Source organism: Drosophila rhopaloa, unplaced genomic scaffold (genome assembly GCF_018152115.1).
Source record: "Drosophila rhopaloa isolate 14029-0021.01 unplaced genomic scaffold, ASM1815211v1 contig_178, whole genome shotgun sequence".
Classification (NCBI taxonomy): Eukaryota; Metazoa; Arthropoda; class Insecta; order Diptera; family Drosophilidae; genus Drosophila; species Drosophila rhopaloa.
The window spans coordinates 8,900,381-8,922,985 of record NW_025335059.1 but is presented as its reverse complement, the minus strand read 5'-3'; the positions used below and the strand labels follow the sequence as shown (position 1 = coordinate 8,922,985).

The window sequence follows — 22,605 nt, the reverse complement described above, 5'->3', positions numbered from 1 at the left end:
TGTGCGAGTGGGTAAGTAAGTGTGTGTGGGCACTTGTCACTTTGACAACACGTCGCCATCGTCATCACTTCACACTCAAACATTCCCGGCGTTGTCAACGACGTTCGACCGCTTTTTTCCCCTCAAAGTCCCCCCATCCACGATCCCCTCTTGGGTGGGACTTCTTGGTGATTAAGCACATAATTGGATTCATTCCGGCGTAGAGCTCGTCTTCTCTCTTCAGAAACTTTTTGATATTTTACGATGCTGCGGCAAGGATTTGTGGTGCTAAGCATTAATTGCCTTGCGGTTGTCAACAGCATATGTCGGATCAGGGCAGATTTCTCACTTTGAAGCACCGAAAGTAAAAAATGCGCACAAGAGTTGATACTGTTGAAAGAAAGATGCTGCAGAAATATACTCTCAATGTTTATTAAGCTGAAGAATTACCTGAGTAATTCCAAAGAAGAACATATGAATGTAAGTCTAGACTAAGTCTAGAATCTCAACCATTTCCCTATAATTTTAAATTTTCTGAAATTATTTGTGCGCTGCCGAAGGGTATCTAAATCCGGCACAAAGCCTCAGCGAAGAGGTCAGCTGTTGGGGGCAGGGGCGCAGGACATGGGGAACATCTGTTTGCAGCTTAGCAGGAGCTTTACCCGACGAGCACCCAATTGTCTGAAATATGAAAACTGGTCACCTTACGACCCAGCTGCTGACGTGGCAGTTATGAATGTGGATTTCATAATAATGAATGCATTATAAATTATTCAATTTACTTAATACAAAATCAATTCTTATAAATTGAAATGGGCTTTTTCTGGGCGGTAAAAAAATCATGATAGCCTCATCATCATCGCATCATCATAATAACAATCAAAGAGCCATGTGGGGGAGTGTATTTCACAATAAACATCATCATTAAATATAATTGCATGTAACAGTTACTCAGTTTCAGTTTTGCTGGAAATTCCGCCACTTTCCATCAGTCAGAGGGTGTGCTGTGGTTTTTCTGGGCGGTGATGGCTGGTATTTCTCTGGTTGAACGAATGTGGAAAACCGCATTTGTTATGCAAACGCTCATTAAAATGTTTGCCACGTTACGCATACGCACTGTTCGACGAAAATGAAATCGTACACAGTTCACTTTTTCTCCCTACCAAATTCCATTCGATTTGTGTGATTTTCATTTTCAGTTTTGGCTTTTATTCTGCTCCACAGCATGACCACTTTTCTTTTTAACTTTTCGCACCGCTACGAAAGACATTTTTGTTCGGTTCTGCACTTTCCACTTCAACTGCAACAAGGCCAAGAAAGGTTGAGTAGTTGTGCTCTGGTACTCTGAATATTTCAGGAATTTCTTAATTGTTTAGCAGACAGCCGAAGAAAACAAAGCAATCCTTCCATGGCCACTTTTTCAGCAACCCTTGTGTCCATTTAATAATTCAGAATATAATTGTTTATGTGCGAACACAGAGAAAAATATATATTATTTATTTATTGATATATATTATAATTAACATTTAACATTCAAATATTAAAATCAAGTACTTTTTATATTTAATGATAAAGAGAACAGGTTTTTATAAAAAGCTACTACTTAAATATAATAAAATAAATTCCCTATAATTGCATATTGTTTTAAACTGAAGTTAATAAATAATTATATAATTTTCATATCAAAATATTTGTAGATTTCATTATTTGTGTTTCTTTTAGTGTGCTCGTGTATGTGCTTATATTTTATTGTTGAAAAACAATTTTCCAGTGGCGACGACGGCCAAGTTTGAACGGTGTCCTGCTATTGGTCCAGTTGACCAGGACAACTGAGCATGTGGCCCAAAGTGCCCGAAAAAACTCAAAACGGAACACTAGATGAAGCATAAGCAACACAAAGCGGGGAAAAAAACCATGAAAGGCCAAAAGAAACTCAGAGAAATAATAAAAAGAAATTGGACAATAAAATACAACAATTTATGGCATAGAGCAATCCTTTTTGGTGGCCCGTCATGGGAAAGGCGGAGGTGGCACCGAAAGTCGCGTAAAGGCGGGAACATTTTTTGCGGTGAGGTGGTGGTTGAGTGGGTTGTGGGTCAGCAAATCGTCATTGGAAACTAAACGAAAATGTTTAGTATGATTTTTTTATTTCACTTTGCCGTTTTTCTTTCTTTTCCGCCCACTCGCATCCTTTTTTTACTTATTTATGATGGCTCAGATTTTTTCTCTCATATTTTTGGACCTTTCAGTGTTGGCAACACCAGATTTATTTTAAGAGGATATAAAGTGGAATTACTACACGAAAAATTTTTGAATCAAATTAAAATTAATGCCATTATAATTTAATAAGATAAAGTTTGTTTGTGAAAACGTGCCTGGCACCAATAAACTTACACTTAGTTAAAAAACAAATACAAATATTAACTAGTTATATGTATAATTAAATGAGAATTTTTAAAAGAATTTGACCAAAATAATATTCTGCAGTAGAGTTAATAAAATGTCATGTCATTTACGATGAGTAATCTTCAGCCAAAAAGGATATTTTTATTTTAAATATATATTTTTTGTAGCATCCAACCTCATCTACGACTATAAAACGTACTTGGCTTTTGTTTTGCGTCACTTTGGTTCGATTTTTCTGCACTCGGTTTTTATTACTTTTATTAGTTTCCTCTGGTAAGTGATGGCTGTTGGGGGCTGCCAGTGGTATGTCTGCTGGTAACAAATGTTTAACAAAAGTTGTTGCCACTGTGGGTTTCGTTCCAGCTGCCAGCCAGATGATTTAAGCGGGACGTGCGTTGCCCGCCCCCGGCAATCGGGACCTCTAGAACCAAGGACGTATACCGAAAACCGAAACTTTATTTCATTTAATTGAAATTTTATGTAAAACACAAATTTCGTTTCGTTTGATGCATAGTTTTTTAACGCTCGCAGCGCACAACCCCCCGCCCACCAGAAATAAAACAAATGTGAAATATTTGCAAGTTTTACGAGCATTGAGTTATGTGGTTTTGCGGCCAGCGGGATTCCAGCTGCTTGACCTTCGCCCGGAAAAAAGATAAATTCCATGATTTCTCACTGTTTGAACTGTTTTGGCCATCAAAGCGCAAATAAATTACATTGGCAAGCACGGGAGTTTTATCTACCCCAGCTTAGGGCGTATAAAATTCGCTGATATAAACAAACTGGAACTGCAAATCCTTTTATTTTTACGTTCGAATTGACAAGCCAACCCTGACAGAATTTAGACGGATAAATGGGTGGGGCAAGGATGTAAAATCCAAGTGCTGCTTGGATGTGTGTTTCGAGTGCTATCAACGCAATAAGAATATAACAAAAAAATAGGAGGGAGAGCTGGAAGTGTTGATGGTTGTTAAAGAGTTTTACTTACATTCACTGATTTCCTTGAGGAGGAAGTGAGTTTCCTTTAACAAATAAGGCAGGCGAACTTTCAACAAAAATAATCATTAATTCATTTCAAGCCCAAATGATATCACTTACAAAGACACTATTTTTTTTGTTTTATAATTTTTGTGAATTTATTTATATTTTGTTTTGTATTTTTCTGCTGGCCATTTACGACATCTTCCAATTTACACATATAAATTAATGTATTTATTCTTTGCTTGTTCTTGGTTGTTTTCTAGTTCACAACTTGACATACTTTCCATACAATTATTATAACTATTTGATCATTATTCATACAAATATTTACAGGGTGTTAAAACACGGTTTGCATAATCAGCATTTTGAAGTGTTTTCCTATATGGTTACAGTTGAGTTTCTCACTTTATTATAGGCTAGTTATAATCGATAAATTGTAGTTTTTTTTCAATTTCCATCAGCAGTAAAAATGGTTGAATTGGTTTGTAATGTTCCTTTTTTGGGTTGTTAAACATTAAATTATTATAGTAATATAGAAGTAGTAATAATATAGATCTGTAATTTAATTTTAGTTTTGATCACATGTGTTATTCTTTGCCTTTTGTTTTGTTTCGCCCCACACCTTGTTTAAACTTTAAATATGTTTTAAATTTGTAGCTATTTTTTCATCGTTACCTCTTTTTTTAAACAAAAATATTGAATTTTTTTTTATAAGTCGATCAGCAAAAAGTGGGGGAATGCAACTTTTTGATGACCCAGTCGCAGACTTCTTTTTGCCTATCCAAATTTGATGATTAAATTAAAACAAAATATTTAAGTATACATATTTATACATGTGATATAGCTGAGTATGTGTAGGTATATGAGTTAAATTGTTCTTGAACAAACACGTTTACAGTTTTACTCATTTGCTTTCTATACAATTTTTATTTAATATTATTTCTCGCTTAATTGGTTTGCTTGTGAACTTATTTGCAATTTTGGCGGGTTGAATTTTGTATGGATCTATTAATTGTTCAATATGTTTACCATTTCGCTGCATTTCATTTGAAATTGCATCGCTTCACTTGAATATTGATTAAAAGATTGGTATTTAAGCCTTACAAATGATGCAAAAAATGTGGTTACATTCAATTTGTGCATTGAATTACATTTTTTCGTTTGCCCTCGTTATGTGTTAGCCCTGGCTAATTAAATGTTTAATGTTAATTAACTTATTAAATGGGAATTTCATTTAGGTTAATAACGAAATTAAAAACTCTTAAAACGCATAATATATATTGTAATTAAATCGTTTCGCTGCGAGTGCCGGGCTAATAAAGGCAGATTAACGAACATTTTCTGCTACCAGATCCGAATAAGCCCAGCAAAAATCGCGTATAAGAATTTAACATTTATTTCATTAACTATTAGCTATATTCTTTGTAAACTTTAATAACTTTTTCATAGAAAAAATACATGATGAAAAATTAGATTTTCCTTCTGTACTAACATTGAGCTTGACTTCTGTGATTAGCCTCAGTTTTTTTTCCATGGAATTCACTTTCCACCTTGTTGTCGGTTTATTAATTTGGGGCTAAATGTGCTTTACTTTCGCTACTTGGGGCTTTACTTTTTCTAGCTTTTGTGTGCTTTGAGATTTTCTGTTATTCATCCTTATTTTTTTGCTTGTCCTCTTTTTTTCTGACTTAGAGCTAGAGCTAGAGATAAAAATAAACATGGCAATGATATTTACACAATGTTGGCTAGTTCGGGAATGAAGGGACGAAGGGTTGGGTGGATTGGGGCGTTTGTGGGTGGGTGGCGGTCTCCTCATGCCACTTTGTATTTGTTTATGGGCGATGCCAGCTGTGCACAAAGTTGTATGCACTGAGAAAAATCTGCATTGGATTTATTGTTCTAGGTTGTATTACTCAAATTGCTATTTAAAAAATTATTTGGATTAACTTGCTTTTAAAATAAAGCCACGCAATTAAAAAGCTTAAACACTGAATGAATACATTTTTTAAACAAATGTATGAACAGAAGCCGTTGTGTTTTAAAATCACTAATAAAATGGCTAAGACTTATTCCAAAAATCACTCGGTATTTCTGGACCAGTTCTTCCCAGTGTTACAACAGCAGCTAGCCAGCTGTTCTACTCTGAGCGATTGCAAAATGTCGGCGTTTTTTTCCGAATGTGTGTGTGTGCATATATTTGTGCAGCATCATGCCACACACACACACACAAACAATACGCAACAACAAGAAAAACAACAACATCAGTAGCAGAGAGGAGGAAAACTTTGTCAATTAACCTAAAACAAGTTTCACTTTACAACACGTACGCTTGACATCATTTTTTTTTTACCCATTTTTGCCACGGGGTTGCGATGAATGTAACGCTATGCATATGGGTGAACTATACAAATGGAGAAATTATCACGTTCTTGGTCCTTGATAACGACAGTAGGATCTGCCCATAATGTCCTCGGCTGGAATTGACTGATCGATGGGCGACACTCGCAAGAGCTCCATCTGATCGCGAACCTGCAAGTAAATCAAGTACATTTAATTGGATTAAAATACCATTAGCCATTATGTATACATGCGTGTGTGAGTGGGAGTGTCGACAGCTGCATTTGATTGATGAAAATTGATTGCATTGCGCCATTGCCAAGCTGCTGGCACAACTTACGAAAGTTATTTAGCGTAATTGCTAAAGTTTTGTTTGAATTTTCAAATGCAGAAATGATTTCTTGGAACTTTTCGTGTACTCTTCATATGGCATTATTATTGTTCGCAAGTTTTAGCGCGGAGCTTAGGCAACAAAATTGGAGTTGAATATTAGTTATTGTAAACATTCTTTGGAAAATTACCAAATGGGTTTTGCACAAAATTTTAAGGGGCTTCGTTTGTCCTGATTCTGAATGTTTGTTGCCTGTAGACTTGAATAACTAACTTTCAACTAGATTCAGCAATTTAAGAAAATTTAGAAATATACGAAGAGGAGATTTTTAAACACACAGATGCTTTTCTTAAATTACTTAATGTCACTTAATGTCACCAACACATTTTGTCTTTCTCGAAACATGTTGGGATTTTAAAAAATTCCTACAATTGAATATCTTTAAGTGTTTGAGGAAAAGCCGTCACCTAACACGAGAAACAAGAATACAAAGAGTCAAATGCTCATAAAGAAACCTCTTCCGCATGTCTAACTCTCGCACACATAAGCAAACACGCACTTATCACACACACACACAAGCATGGAATCCTTAAAGAGAACACGAAATCTGAATGCCAAACAGCCAGCACTTATTCCTGGCAAAAGTTGAAGCACATTTAATGCCACAAACACAAAAAAGCAGAGAAGGAGGGCGGAAAAAGCGAAATAAAATGAGAGAAAATGTTTTGTTTTCAACACCAAACACCTTTGAGGGGGTGAGGCCTAGGTCGGCTGGTCCCATTTCCTGTGTTTTGTTTGCCATACAACAATCGAATTTACGACTTTTTTATGAGGCTTTATGTGAGCCCGAGCCTTCCCCACACAAACAACAATAAAACGTCAGCTTTGGCTCAGTCATTGCACTTTGTGTGCATGACCCACTCACACAAACAGTCAAAACACAACAACTATGGGAACTTTGAGCCATTTGCCTTTTGGCTAGACTCTTCCGGCCTTTGAGTTGGATTTCCCCGCCTCTTTCCCGCAGCCCTGTTCTGTGAAAATGAAAAGCCCAGTTCACAGTTACAGTTACAGTGAAGAGCTCAAAAAGAAAAATGAATTCCCACACCACCGCAGCGCAACGCATTTCCCAGCGAAGGAACCCAAAGCCAAATCAATTGTAAGAAGGTCAGCGGAAAACACTTTCAGAAAAACAACATTGAAGATGAAAGATTATATAGATGGGATTACATAACGATAATTTTGATCTATGCAAATAGTATACGAATCAGAAAATAATCAATTAGATCTAAAAAGATATCAGTTATATTTCAAAGTTTTAAGACACTGAAAAAAATATATTACATTTAAATCATGTATACCGAAAAATTGTTATAAATCAAATTAAATCGCTTATAAATTAACTATTTTATTATCTATTATTATTTTTAATGTTGGCTTTAATTGCAATGAGAACAAATTTTTCAATATGAACAATATGCACAAGCAAAGGTAATAAACATTTTAATTTAAGTATTTATTGTTTTTGTAGTACGGTCTTTTTACGATAGTGCTTTTAGCTATCATCAATTCGGTGTGCAATAAAAATAATCTCGTAATTGAGACTTTGTAAATCTTATTTATAACAAGATCGGCTTGACCCCCATTTCAAATGACTTTATTTTCCAGTGCACACAAGGTCTGCGAAAGATATTTAAATGAATTTGTCTCGCACAAATTGCTGCCATTTGCCGGGACATTTGCCCATCTCAGAGACAAAGCCTCCGTTGCCGCCACTTGGGCGATGTGTCGTGCCAAATGCCGTTCTTCGCTCTCGCATTAGATATAAAAGGCTAAAATAAAAGATACATTTACACAAACACAAGCGAGGAGTCGGTCAGAGAAGGGTCTGAAATCCTTGGCTTTTCTTTGCCCCCGCCACTGCTGCTTTTATGTAGATAAAAACTGGCGTCGAGAAAATTATCATGTTCATGGGCTATGGCTATGGCTATGGCAATGGCTCTCAGAGTAGATCCACTGGCCGCCTCCTACGCCCACAAATTTGCGGGCATCCTTGTTGTCCCTAATGTCCTTGGAAATGTGTTCCCAGAACCGGTTAAGCATGCTAAATCTTATCGAAATGAAGCTAGTTTCGTCCGCTGCTTTAGAAATGCACTTAGTTTTAAAGTGTTTTTCCATTTATACCAATCTTTTAAAAATGGTTATCTTAATTATATGGCCAACGGTTGCTGGACTTTTATAATCGATCAAATGGGTATCACGAGGAGTTGAACAATTTCTGTAATAAAATATTACAAATTTAATGAATTTTGTTTTTTTAGATAAGTTCTTTTTTAAATAAATTTGTATTTTTTGACTATTTTTTAGGCAACGAAAACTGTGATTACAAATGCATTTCAATAATAACCCACAACTTTAAAAATCGCTTCGAAAAAAACTGAGAAAAAGTATGGAAGAACACTCCGCTTTGAATTTTGATCAAGTGTGTGTCCAGCCTAAAAGGGTATTATATATGTGCTGGTTCGTGCTCGTGTACATGTCCTTGTGAGCGTTTGTGCGAGATGGCAATCATTAAAATGGCCTTTTGCCTAATTTCTATGACTTGCTTAATTATCACAGCCATGACCGACCGAGTCCCCTGGGTACACACAACCCAAAACAGCATTAAGCTTCTAATAATTGAACATTTGACCCGCTTTTCGTTATTATTTAATTGCATTACGAGCCAAGCTTTTGGCGACGTCCATAAGTAGGCTATAACGTATTTTATTTCGCCGGTTTTGGAATGGAAATGGGGGACTTCGAGTTCGGTTCAATGAACTGGGGACTTGGGCTGATGGAAAACAAAAGCAAATGTCATAGGGATAAGTATATATGGCCTGGCTTAATTCTCAGTGCTATGGGCTTTTTGGCCACAGATAAAAGGCGTTGGGTAACATTTTTAATTACTTTTTACCGCAAACAGCTGAAAAAAAGGGGGAGAACGGAAAAAATATAAAAATACAGAAACAAACAGAAACGTATTAAAATACAATTCTTAATGAGCATTATGGCCATGTAATAAACAACAGTAAAAAAAAGTATATATGGTTGGTTGCTGAGTGCAAAGCGCAATAAAAGCCCTGCGATTTTAATCAGTCGCTCTGCAAAGAAGGCAATACTTTTGTGGCCTTATTTTTATGCTGTTACCATTACCATTGCTGTTGGGGTAAGAGCGCCTTGTAATAACGGACATTTAGTATTTGTATGTATTATATACACGCCTTGAACTAAAACTAATTACAATGTAGAGACTGCGCGAGAATATGATTAAAGTTTGCCGGTCGGCTCTCAGTCAGCGAGAGACAAGAGCTAAATTAAAAAATGCTGCGGCATCTCTTTCTCAACTTGGTCAAAAGGGGGGTGTAGAGTGGGCGGAACTTGGAGGAGGTTTCTATAATCAGCAAAAGCAATAAAATCTACGAGCATGGCCAACGTTCAAGGGGGCGTATGATTTATTTTTGTTATTAAATCTTTAAATTGTTCCAGCCAAAGGAGAAACTTGCCAGATTCTAAGGCGAAAGGGGCAATTATTCAACTATTTTGATTTAGAGACTTCAAAAAAAGAGCTTTATCCAGGAACTAATCACGATAGATATCTTTGATATATAAAAATTACTTTTAGGCAGTCAATTTTGGACTTGAAACAGTTTTTTGGGCTGTGACATGAAACATAACAATTCTATTTTCTATTTATTTGAAAAAAAAAAATATATATTATTGGTACTTTTTCCAAGCTTACTTTAATGTCTTTTAAATATCTTTAAAAAAATGTAAATCGCAGCTCTTAGAAGTGAAAAAGTATTGGCAACGTTTTTAAATGTATTCTTTAACAGTTTACCCTCAATGAAGTTAGACTCTTACTTGAGTATTTATCTTCCTAAATACTTAATTACCGTTCTACTTTGCCTATCGGTTAATTTGAAGTACATTTTTAAATTTTCAATTCAAAAGTGAAAACAAACAGTCTTTGATAAGCAGGCTGGAGTGCTGTCTGCATCGTTTAGCCGAACATCTATCTATCCATTCATGCATCGAAACGTCCAACCATCCAGCCATTGGACTGAAAAACAAACCCACTTGCAAGCCTTTGAATGGCACTAGCCTCCGCTCGAGTGCCGTTCAATGCAGAGGAGTAACTTCCTCGAGAGGGGCTTTGGCCCATCCCGTATTGATCTAAATTGAATGCTGCTTGAGAGTGGAGTGCCCAGACATAGTCATCGTAGAGAAGTAAAAGAAATCCCCCAGCCAAGCCGAATCCCATTCGCAGGACTATAAGCTGCATCCAATCGGAGAGCAGACGGCAAACAAGCTGACCGCATCCTGCAAACAAACTGCAGTCTGGAGCTGTTGCTTCGGTTGCGCTGGTCAGGCTCGTGTATAAATATCGGAATAAGCATTTGGAAATCCTTTTAAAATTATTTCACAACTTGCGTCTTTTCGACGTCAAGCCAATGTCCTGCTCCTGTTTCCCCATTATCCTCTCCCTTGGCTTCTACTCCAAGTATGTGCAAATTCCATTGCAAAGCCACATTATTCCTTTTATCCTTGCGAAAGGAATTTCGCAACTGCAATAACAACCGAGAAAGAGGAGACCATACCAATGTCCTTTTCCCAACTTCTTTGTTTGTTTGCTGCGAAATGTGTGTTTCTGTTCTGTGGACTAGCCTCGACTTTAAGTCGGTCAGGTACGCGCCTAATACCAAGAAAAAATATCAAAAAATAATAATGCTTGGACAAAATATTTAATACTCTCGCAACGTACTCAAAAGTCGGGTTCCGTTCTCCCAGAAATCTTTAGAGACTTAAGGCTAATACACTGAGTGTCTAAAATATATAGTTTTAAGAATAATAATAAATTGCAGATTTCTATCTGAAATGTTTGGGATAAGAAATGCCAAGCTATAGAATAAATTCGAATACCCTTTGTCAGAGTATTCAAGCATCCCTTAGGGGCAGAACATTGAACAATAAAAAAATGCCAGAGAAAAGTGAGCAATTTCTGTGTGTTTTTTGCTGTGGACTCACCGCTTCGACTTCCTTGAACACACGTATTAGATTCTGGCCAGCCAACTTGGCAATATCCTCCTCCGACCATTTATCAGACTCGAGCAGGGCAGCAAAAAGATGCGGATACTTGGACACATCCTCCAGTCCTTTGGGCACTCTTAAGTGGGAATCGGAGAAAGCGTATAAGGCGATGATATCCAAGAAAGGGACGACAATAGAGAAAGCATAATTTGCCAAATGAAATGAAACGTAATTGAAACTGCAGCAGTAGCCAAAAGTTGGCGTACTTACAAGTTGACTCCGTCGTAGCCAGCTCCAATGCCGACATGATCGATGCCGGCCACCTCCCTTATGTGGTTGATATGCGCTGAGGGGTGGACCAAAAAGCACAAGTTTAAAGATTAATAGTGCGCCCTCCACCCACCGAAAAACCCATTGGGCCAAGAAAAACCACCTACCCACAACATCGTGCAATGTTGCCTGTCCCGAGCAGCTGACGAAATGCGGATAAAAGGCCACCATAACCAGACCGCCGTTTATTGCCTGCATTGGATGTGGGATTGGGTATATGGGTTAATGTTTCCCCAGATTAATGTTCCCATAATGGACTCACAATGCGCTGCAGGACATGATCGGGAACGTTGCGGGAACTGTTGCAGATGGCGTGCGCCGAGGAGTGCGAGAATATCAACGGAGCCCTCGAGGCGGCCAGTGCGTCCAGCATCGTGGGCACTGAAACGTGCGACAGATCAACAATCATGCCCAGTCGATTCATCTCCTTGACCACCAGCTGCACGATAAATACAAGGATTTATTACGGTATTGGGACTAGGACTCTCTAATGCGATTTACTCACCTTGCCGAACTGCGAGAGACCGCCTATGTGCGGGTACTTTCCCGGTTCGTCAACTTTGCAGCAGTCCGCCCTGAAACGAAAGTATATTTCAAAGTTATTTCATACTTAAACTTAAAAGAACAATAAACTATAAAAGCCTTAAAAGAGTTTCTAGAAATTAATAAGACTTTTTATTTATTCAAGACCTAACAACATCATATTAATTTTCACGAAAGGAATAGAGTTTTATATAAGTAAAAACCATTAGATATGCAGGGTCAGTCTTAAAATATAATTTCCAATCTGCTTTTATACCCTTGCAAAAGTGTCATATACAAATAGAAAACAAGAGAGAACGCTATAGTCGGGTGCCCCGACTATCAGATACCCGTTACTCAGGTAAAGGGAGTGCGAGGGAGATGGAGATAGAAACTTTGATCACGCATAACTTTTTAACGAATGGTCCGATTTGAAAAATTTCTTCTCCATTTCGATAGGTATTGATAAACACAATAAAACTGCATTTTTACTTTTACGAAATATTTAAATTTTTAAAATCGTATATAAGCGATTGTGGGCGTTAAAGGGGGCGTGGCACCATTTTGAAACAAACTTGCGCTGCGTAGGAACTTCTAAAATCTACATGCAAAATGCCAATCTTCTAGCTTTTATAGTTTCCGAGATCTCAGCGTTCATACGGACAAACAGACAAGACAGACGGACAGACGGACAGACGGACAGACGGACAGACGGACAGACGGACATGGCTAAATCGACTCGGCTAGTGATCCTGATCAAGAATATATATACTTTATAGGGTCGGAAACGCTTCCTTCTAGCTGTTACATACTTTTGCACGAATACAATATACCCTTTTTACTCTACGAGTAACGGGTATAAAAGGAGGGATACTTTCGCAGCCTTTAACAATTTTTCCTAATCTCCTTTAAGATATAGACTACCGAGCGGCAAGCGCTTTTACCCTAATCAAGATATGCGTAAATAAATAAGAATTGGAAAAATTTATGGTTAGTAGCTTACACACTGCGCGAAATATTCTGATAATCGTCAAATTTGGACCGATTTCACCCTATTGTTCCTATGGGAGCTATATGATATAGACGTCCGATCGTCACGCGCTTTCACCTTGATCAATGTATGCATAAAAAATACGATTTGGAAAGATTCATGTCAATAGCTTGTATACTGCGCGAACTATCCTAAAAATCATTAAATTTTAACCGATTTTACCCTTTTGTTCCTATGGGAGCTATAGGATATAGACGTCCGATCGTCACGCGCTTTTACCCTGATCAAGGTACGCATAAAAAAATAAGATTTGGAAAGATTTATGTCAATAGCTTTTACACTGCGCGAAATATCTTCCAATCTTGCAAGTTATATCCGATTGATCCTATGGGAGCTATAGGATACAGACATCCGATCGGGGCGGTATTCAAACTTGATCTGCGTACACTTGTTTTAGGACGACTGTGAAAGTTTCAGATCGCTAGCTTTTAAACTGAGCTCGCAAACGGTATTGAAACAGACGGACAAACGGACAGACGGACAGACGGACAGACGGACGGACGGACAGACGGACATGGCTATATCGACTCCCCTATTGATCCTGATGAAGAATATATATACTTTATAGGGTCGGAAACGTCTCCTTCACTGCGTTACAAACTTCTGACCAAAATTATAATACCCTCTGCAAGGGTATAAAAACCATTTTCAGTTTTGTAGCGTGAGTCTTAAAATATAATTTCCATATCTGTTTTTTGTTACTTCACACCCTTTTGTGCTGTAATAATATTACGTTATCATAAAACATGTCACACTAAAACAAAACGTACATGAACATGTCATAAAAAAAGTTAATTATCAAAAATTGAAAAATAAATTATAATATTGCCTTGTTTTCTTATACAAATGACCCCTGATGAGGTTAATTAAATTCGACATACATCAGATTTTCCAGATTAGTAGTTGATTGCTTGCTGAACTTACCACGGTGTATTGCAGGTGTGAGTGAGGGTTAGGTATCTGGCGCCCAGTTGGTAGAACATTCGCAGGACACTCAGACTGGTGCCGATGGCATGACCGCCCTCCACGCCAATAAGACTGGCTATTTTCCCCGTCAGGTGCGTCTGCTCGATTCCCGACGCGGTTGTGACCAGCGCCATGTGGTGCGGATAGAGCTGGACTAGTCGACGGATCAGATCGATCTGCTCCAGAGTGAGCTGCACTGCATCCAGATGCTGTGATGAGCAGGGGGCGTATGCGGACCAGAACTGCGCGGAGACCATGCCCTCCTTCAGACGGCGCAGGTCCGTATGACTCCAGGCACTCGAGGACCAGGGAGACAATTCCCGCAGGTCCCCGCCGAAGTGAAAGTCCTTCAGCTGGTTCTTCAGGAACTTGCGGATATTCCACGGCAAATCGTTGTGTCCGTCGATTAGGGGCACTTCCTTCAGGACCTTCCTTACCCGCTGCATCCGGAAGTCGAAGTCCTCGGCGGTCTTTGATCCACCGCCTCCGGCCGCCGGGCCCGCTGCTCCGGCCGAGCATCGCAGGATGGGCAGGACGAGCGGGAAGTAGACGAACGTCAGACAGTTGAGGCCACAAAGCACGAAGCCCTTTGGCAGCTTCCGCGATTTCATTGCCCCCGAGCGGCGCAGAGCTCTAGTGGAAGAGCACACAGTCCGCAGCACTCACATTGATGATGTTCCGCCTTCTAGCTGCAAAAAAATTAAATAATTAGTTTTCAAAAAGAGAATTAAGTAAAGAACTTTTTAGTTATTTCAAGAAAGAAGCCAAAATAAAAATATCTTTAAGCCGCAGGGATAATATTAAAGAATTAATTTCAAGTATGAAGCAATCTTAAATCTAATAACTTGTTTGTTTACTTTTGAATGAAGCTTTTTTCTCCAAGTTTGGTGGCTCAATGGCGAGGCGAACGGTTTAGCCTATTGCATGTGCGGGTGGCGTGATTGAGCTATTGAAAGTTGTTGGCAAACAAATGTCATAAATATAACGCCCACGGCTGTGCTACCGCACAACCCCGGCTCCTGACCCCAAACTCAATTTGAGCCCCAAAGCCACGCCCCTTTTTGCTTGCCTCTGCCACCCCACAAACATAAATAAAACTTTTCATATTTATTTCAGAACCCAACTTCAAATCGAAATCGCGCACAAAATGCATAAAATGCACAATAAAAATGCAAAATTATTTATAGCAAAGTTTCCTTTTCATTTTTTTTTTCTTTTTAGACGGCATATCACCGAACCCCAAAAAAGAAATCATAGAAAATTTAAATAGTTTCCCCTGCTGTACGGTAGAAAAGTTCTGGGAGAGAAATACTTTATCCGTACGCTTTTATTTTCGTTTTTTTTGTTTTTTTATTCGCATACGACATAAAGTTTGGCCTGTGCCTGGCAGGTGGCAGAAAACTAAGCGAGTAAGCCAGGGGAAAATCGAGAGAGCGGAGTTCTAAATATTTCCCAAGAAATTGAAGCCCTGTTTGGTTTGGCAAAACGGTCCAAGTGGGGAAATATTTATATTTTTTTTGTCTCACAAAGTGAACTTTAAGTTTTACCCGAAACTGGGAAACAAAGCTGAACTACCTTAATAGTTTGCAACGAATAAGTCGGCCACGAAGTCGCCTAAAATAAATTGTAAACTGGGCAAATGGAAATACTTTCCCAACTGGAAGTATCCTACAGTTATTGTTCGTTCCTAATATTCTGGTAGCAAAACTTATTTGAAATAGGTTTATCGAGGTTTACCATCGCTTTGAAATCGTGTTATAAGCTATATTAAAATACTTATAGTAGTTAATCAATTAAACAATCAATTATTTTATTCTAAAAAAAAGAAAGAGATCACAACTGGTGAGCTGAATGACTCTAGCAACCATTTTTGTTAGCTCTTAGGTTAAAATATAAGCTAATATTTTATAAAAAAAATAAATAAAAATGTCTTATTCAATTTACACCTTCAAACCTAAACAGAAATATAATTCCATAAAGTCAGCTTTCCAGTTCCCCTGGCTCAGTGAATACAAAACTTTTTTTTTATTTTTCTTGTGATAATGTTAACACTTGCCCCTATTTCTAGTTTTCCATTTTTATTTGTCCCCTCATTTTTCCATTTTCATGTGCCAACTGTTGGTGTGCACACCGCAGGACGAAAAGAAATAAGAGTAGAATTCAGAGGGGGCTAGTTGCTTTCGCATGTTGATTTTCATGCTCTGATGCTTGCGAACAAAATGAAAACATTCCGCTGTGGAGAACTGGGGCGATATCTTATCTGCGTCCGACTGTGTTACCGCTTCCACTATTCTTACATTCCTTTTACTGATTATGGATTTGGTTACTTCAAGGTTCGATTTTCTCCCCACCATATTTCTTTCTTTCTTTTCTGCGATGGTATTGTCCTGTCGGGCGCAATCCTTAAGCTATCTGCCCATACAGAAATTATGCAAAAATCAACAAAGTCAACGACGAGCAGGAAATGACAACATTGACAAGGGCAACGCGCCACGAATATTTTCCGACATGCAAAACGTGACTGAAACTCAACGCACGAATTATTAATACAACAACTGAGAAGAGGAAGCCAAATTAGACCCAGTTGGGTTAACAGGAAGCAAAGGACGACGAAGGACGACAAACAAAAGTCGTCTCTGTGAAATCGAAAACGTTTGGCGCTTCATTAAACATTGATGCCTTAAAACAAGCGGCATGCAAACCGAAATTAAGAGCCACAACATGGGATATTTAATTAAATTGAAAAGCTCTTGCTTTCAGCATGGGAAAAGTCAACTGAAAGGCAGAAGAAATTAAATGAGCAAAAGTTAAAGTAATCCAGGGATCACTTAAAAGTGCATTAACAATTTGACAAACGGAAATGACAATTTCTAAAGGACTAACAACAATAATTAATATGTTTTGAATAAAGTTGTGATAGTAATTGTTTGATTTGTTGAACTTAATAATTAATAACTCAATCTACAACGACACAAATCATGTATTAAATTAAAGTACAATGATATAAACTTCAATCAATAATCACAATGCGACAATGTATTTTTTTTTAGTAACTTTTTTGTATGTGGTTCAAGACATCACTTAGTTTTTTTCAGTTTAGTGAAAATAAAAATAAAAAAGTATTTTTGTTAAACAAATACATTATTATTAGAGAAATGATAAATCCGATTTCAAAGTCAATCCGGTATAATCAGGTAGTGCGCAATTAAATATTGATGAATATTAAATGTGATTTGTAGGTTAATAAATTGTATTCCTCGCTGTTCAAAAGTGAACGACACAATGCAGGACAAAATGGGCGCAAGGATAACTGCGTGCAGTGCTGCGTATTTCATTTATTCATTTTTTTGTGAGTGGCATGCATGGGTGTGGGATATACCGGAACGAACGGCAGGGGATCTGGGGAAACAGCGTATAAGGGAGCAGGGTACAGACTGAATCGTACATTTATTGCAACATGAAACATTATTTTGTATGCCCTCAAAAAAATAACGAACGTAACGAAAGGAAGCGGGACGAAAATAAGTATGGAAAAAAAGCAAAATAAGGGGGTGGCTATGAAGAAACCGGAGTGCGCGCGTTGGAAAATTGCAGTAAGGAAATGCGATGTCCTCGTTGCAGTTGGAATTTCCATGCAAAGTGGCAGGCAAATAAATATAAAAAAATGCTTTTCTTTTCTACATTAGTGCACCATTTAAGGAAGTTGCCACGCCCCTTTCGCCCACAGATATTGCCCGGCGAGTTTGTCGTCTTTCCATTTCCATTTTTCCTCGCAACTCCAGAAGCAGTAGCAGCAAAAAAGGAAACGTGCCGTAAACTACAACAGACAATCAAAATGCATTCATGTGCGCTTACTTTACGTTATTTATAATCAAACTCCCCCAAGTCCCTTTCATTCAGCACTAAATTCCATTCACTAGCGAATTGTAGCAAACAGTCAATGCGAATAGCACCCACCACCCCTTGGAGAAATTTTCCGTCTTGGGAGGGCTGGGACTTATAAGCTGGAAAGGAATGCCGTCGCCCACTGTGATAAGGTTTCCCCACCATAATGCTCATGTTGCCCGAGGCCATACTGGAATTTCTTCTACTTGATGCTTATTCAATTTTACAGGGATAATAAATGGTATGATTTAGGGGTATGGTTAAAAGCAGCTGATGATCGCATGACCTGACAAATCCCGTTTATGTAATGCGTAAGCCAAATTAATTGCTAGAATATTAACGTTCTATAAGGAAGGATATGGAAATTACCGTCTACCCACCTGCGCAATATCAGATTAAATTCGTTTTATTTTCCAGACCTCTAATAAAAGTTGTATATTTTTTTTAATTGCTAAAATATTAACGTTCTATAATAAAGACCAGGGAAATTAACGTTAACACAGCGGCGCAATATATCCCCTAATAAAAGTTTTATATTTTTAAGGGAACAGTGCTGTTCAAATTTTCTTTTAAAGTTCTGTTACTAAAATACACTAAAAGTTTCATTAAAAAACGTATTAACACGTTAAAATCTTTAAAATATATTTCAATTTAAAGCGAGAAATCAGGTTGAGAAAATTTATTCAAAATTATGAAAAAGTTATGAAAAAATGTTCTAGTTAATGCAATTTCCCTTTTTATATAGAAATGTACATTCATTTATAGAATTATTTACCCCATTCCACAAAAGCTAAAAACTCTCAAACGCTGCCCTGCTTACATTTTTATAAATGCAAACTTTTCCGCACACATATTTGCATAAATTAATAGAATGGAAGCCTGGAGGCTGAATGGAACTCATATAGCAAAATAAAATAAAATTAGAAATACAAAAGGAAGAAAATCAAACTTTAATAAGGATCGTCTGTGTGTGCTTTGGTATACTGTGGTTTGTCCTTAAACAAGCGAAACTGAAGACAAAAAAATTCTATGTATATATATATTTTTTTCGAGGACCGGAAAAACGGCAACAACAAACCGAACAACAACAGCAGCGACCGTAGAAATACCAACGGAATGACAACCGGCCCAGAGGCATGCCAAATGGCACTAGAATGAATTGAAATTATTTTACAACATTTTCATGTTTCTTGCCATTTGTTTGATTTGCCTCGACCTTCGCATTTGCTTTCAGGCTTCTCTTTTACTGTTTTCATTTCTCTTTTTTTTGTATGCATAATTTATGCTCGAGTTGAGGCCAATTGCAGGCGTAAAAATCAAATGAAGCCCCGAAAAAAAGTTTTGACCCAAAATACAGCAACATATGTTGCGGCATGCCACAAGTAATCTACAAACGAATTGCCGAGCAGATGTTAGAATAATGAGCAGTAGACCAGGAAATTAAAGAACGATTTCTCTTTGGAAATAACATACATAGTTTACGGAAGAAAATGGGAAGCTTGAAGAAACTTATAACAATAGTTACGTAAATAATAAAATAATTAAACAATATAACAAAAAGCTTTTTAAAGAAAAGCAAATATTTTTTTACTATTTGCTCTTAAAGTGTTTTTAAATCTATGCAAATTGAGTAGTAAGTAATTTATTTGCAATAGCTTGTATTTGTTTTTATCGCAAAGTGTGATCTTGAAATGACGTGCTCCTTTTAATTGAACTCATTCTCGGAATACTATAGCAAACCCACACTGACAAACACTTGGCAAACGCAATTTCTATCATTTCAAGAGAGATTCCAGCTCAAAGCCACAAAATTCAAACTGCCAGAGACCATAAACACTTTGTCCTAGTCGAGACGAAGAAAAAGGTAACAAACATTTATAAATGCCACAACAAAAGCTAGAGAAATGTGAGCCGGAGTCAGGGCAAAATTTTGTTTTTACGGATATCTTCAGAGGGCGTGGCCAAAGAGGAGGGCGGATAAAGTTCAAAGCAAATTGTTGCGGAAGGCAGGAATCAACATTATCATCAGCAGCCAGGATGCTGCTCAGTCGGTTATAGGATACTCATTCTCATTTCTGGCAAATGCAGATGAGGACGAGACAAAACACAGACACAAATTCTAGGAGGGGGAGGATTGCGCAAGGGTGTGTATTTTGGTGGTGGGGGGAGGCAAGAGGGTGTGTTTTGTGTCGCCTGCCGCATATTAATGAGCCAAATGCCACAATGCCAAGCTAAAAGCGCTCTCATCAATTGCTCAATATTATAGCTGCGGCGGGCAGAAATCTGCATATTAAACCCATATTCGTATGTACACAGAATACTCAGCCAAACTCGAGATAACTATTTTGCATTCTTTGTTGCACACATTTTTATGTTTTTTTGGGAACTTTTTATTTGAGGAAAAAAGAAACTCAAATTTAAGCTGAAAAAATCCGAGTCCAAAAAATGTCTTTAAGTAGAAGGGAAATATAAATATTATGAGAATTTTTCATAATATTCAAATATATTTTAAGACCTCGCTTTAATCTAACCCTTAACCCAAATGTTTTATTAATTTGGTTTTTATTCAAATTATTTACTAATTGCTAATAGCCCAAACTATGTATATTGCACAATGCACACGATAAACGAAATAAACGTTTTTCCTGTTGTATCTAAATTAATGCTTTATTCATTTTATTTCCATATACACTAAGATTCTTACCAAAACAGGGTAAACTATTTAACATTCTTGTGGGTAACCCGTTATCTTCTCTTCTTTTCTCCACTTTTTCAATATTTTAATATGAGTTAAATCACTGCCAGAGCTTGAAATTCTGACTAAGCACTCCACTCTCGGCTCACATAACTATTATCAGATATTATTTCGCTTTGGCTGCACCACAATACGTAACGTAACGTATTCGCCGCGGTGTACGCGGGTGCAAAGGAAACGCACAGCGCAAGTGGAACGCAACACGTGTGAGGCGACAGGTGCCCAGCGTTTGGCACACAACTCGACCGGCCGACGCACGAATTCGAACTGAAAGCTGAACCAGAATCCCCAAACGAAACTGGGAAGCGAGTGAGGCAGGCACGAAATCCGAAAAAGGACGAAGCTACGAGGCGCAGAGAGCTCTTAGGCTGCCGCATTAGGTAAGAGCAGTTTTTGATTTCTAGTAAATGTTTTTTCCCTTTTCCTTTTTGTTTTTCATTACACATTTTTACTATAAGCTATATATAAATATTGTAAAGTTATATTAAGAAGAAACCTTGTTTTTCTGCCATCCCTTTGATTCACAAAAGTATGCCAAGTGCTTATTAAACTTCGAGCGTGTCCTCCCAAAGAGCATATTTTTCTCTTTCACTCAGAACAAGCGTGTGTCGAAATATGGGGATATTATCTCACAGAGAGTACTCTCAATCAGCTGTTTCAAGTGCCAGGGGGTTGAGTCCTTTAACATTGCAGGAGGTCAGGCATGGCGTGAAAGTTGCTTATCCTTGCTGCTGCTTCTGCCACCCTCGGTTTTTGTTGCGCTGGGTTTGGGGCGCCTGATGCTGATGGTCACGAAAAATTCATTGACCGCTCCAAGTAAAGCAGGTCGCTAGTAATTAAAAAAGAAACACCAAAAAATTCATTCTTCCCATTTTAAAATACCTTATACTTTAAAATTAAATGTTGTTGACTGACAGGTTATTAAAAAAATATTTGTTTAGATGCTTCTTCCTTACACCTTCTTTCTTATACTTGCCAGACATTCTGTCGTTTCTAGACCCGCTTTTTCTGTGGGATTGCTAGCACGCTTAACGAAAGGTAACACAAACTGGCACTTTGGTAAAATCAAAAAATAAGGGTATAAAAATGTTTCGATTCCTCAATGTTATGTTTGTTGCCTTTACATTAACAACCTAAGATTATAAAGTTCAAGTATACACACAAACTACAAATTCACCGTGCTTTTGAATCAAAAACAATGTTTCGGAACTTAGAAGGCTTAAGATGTATTGGCGATGCCTTTGCAATTAATTATTAGCTTCACTTATTTTTCAGCTTACTTACACATATTACAAAGACATTGAATTTGAGGCTATGTGCATGTTATGCTTCTGATAACAGGTAAGGAGTTGTCTACAATATTTAACATGCAGTTTCTTAAGATGCCTGTTCACCTGATCCCTTAACAAAGACTTCTATTCCGAGGCAAAGTGCCTGTTAAGCACTGATAACACGTTTACTTGCGCTAGTTAATAATAGACTAGACAATTACAATTAAAAGTAAATGCATATTTCTACGGATTTAAGATACAAGTCTTTTAATAAGATACATTTTTATAGAAAAGAGCAGATTTCCATAAAGCTTAAAATAAACAAAATAATTTAATGATGCTCAAATAAATCCAAAAATTTATTACAAATCGACTACATTTCGATTTCTATGCCTATGTTACTAAAAACTATGAGGATATGTTGATTTTGCGCTGTATTTTGCCATCGTTTCTATGGCAGCTATATGATATTGTTGTCCGATTTTAATTTAATATAAACCGTAACTACATAATATTTAAATATTAACAAATCTCAAGGAACACAAAAAACAAAATTTAAAACATCAAAGTTATAATTTTTTTGAATTTATTTTCCGATTATTCCAATGAGAGCGAATACATGCTTTGATCGAAACCTATAAAGTATATATATTTTGATCACCAGACAATTCGATCTAGCCATTTCGGCATGTCTGTAAATCTGCCCGTCCATCCACGCAAA

General features: G+C 37.4%; 1 protein-coding gene across 1 annotated transcript; it reads right to left on the bottom strand.

The window, feature by feature from the left end:
- Positions 1–3,558: 3,558 nt before the first annotated feature.
- On the bottom strand, positions 3,559–20,853 carry LOC108050402 (dipeptidase 1). The gene is made up of 8 exons (XM_044458925.1): positions 20,563–20,853; positions 13,932–14,662; positions 11,940–12,009; positions 11,697–11,873; positions 11,542–11,626; positions 11,375–11,450; positions 11,102–11,240; positions 3,559–5,895 (listed from the first exon to the last, which is right to left on the bottom strand). Exons 2-8 carry the CDS (start codon positions 14,582–14,584, stop codon positions 5,788–5,790), a joined length of 1,308 nt encoding a protein of 435 aa, XP_044314860.1. The 5' UTR covers positions 14,585–14,662; positions 20,563–20,853; the 3' UTR covers positions 3,559–5,787.
- Positions 20,854–22,605: the final 1,752 nt, after the last annotated feature.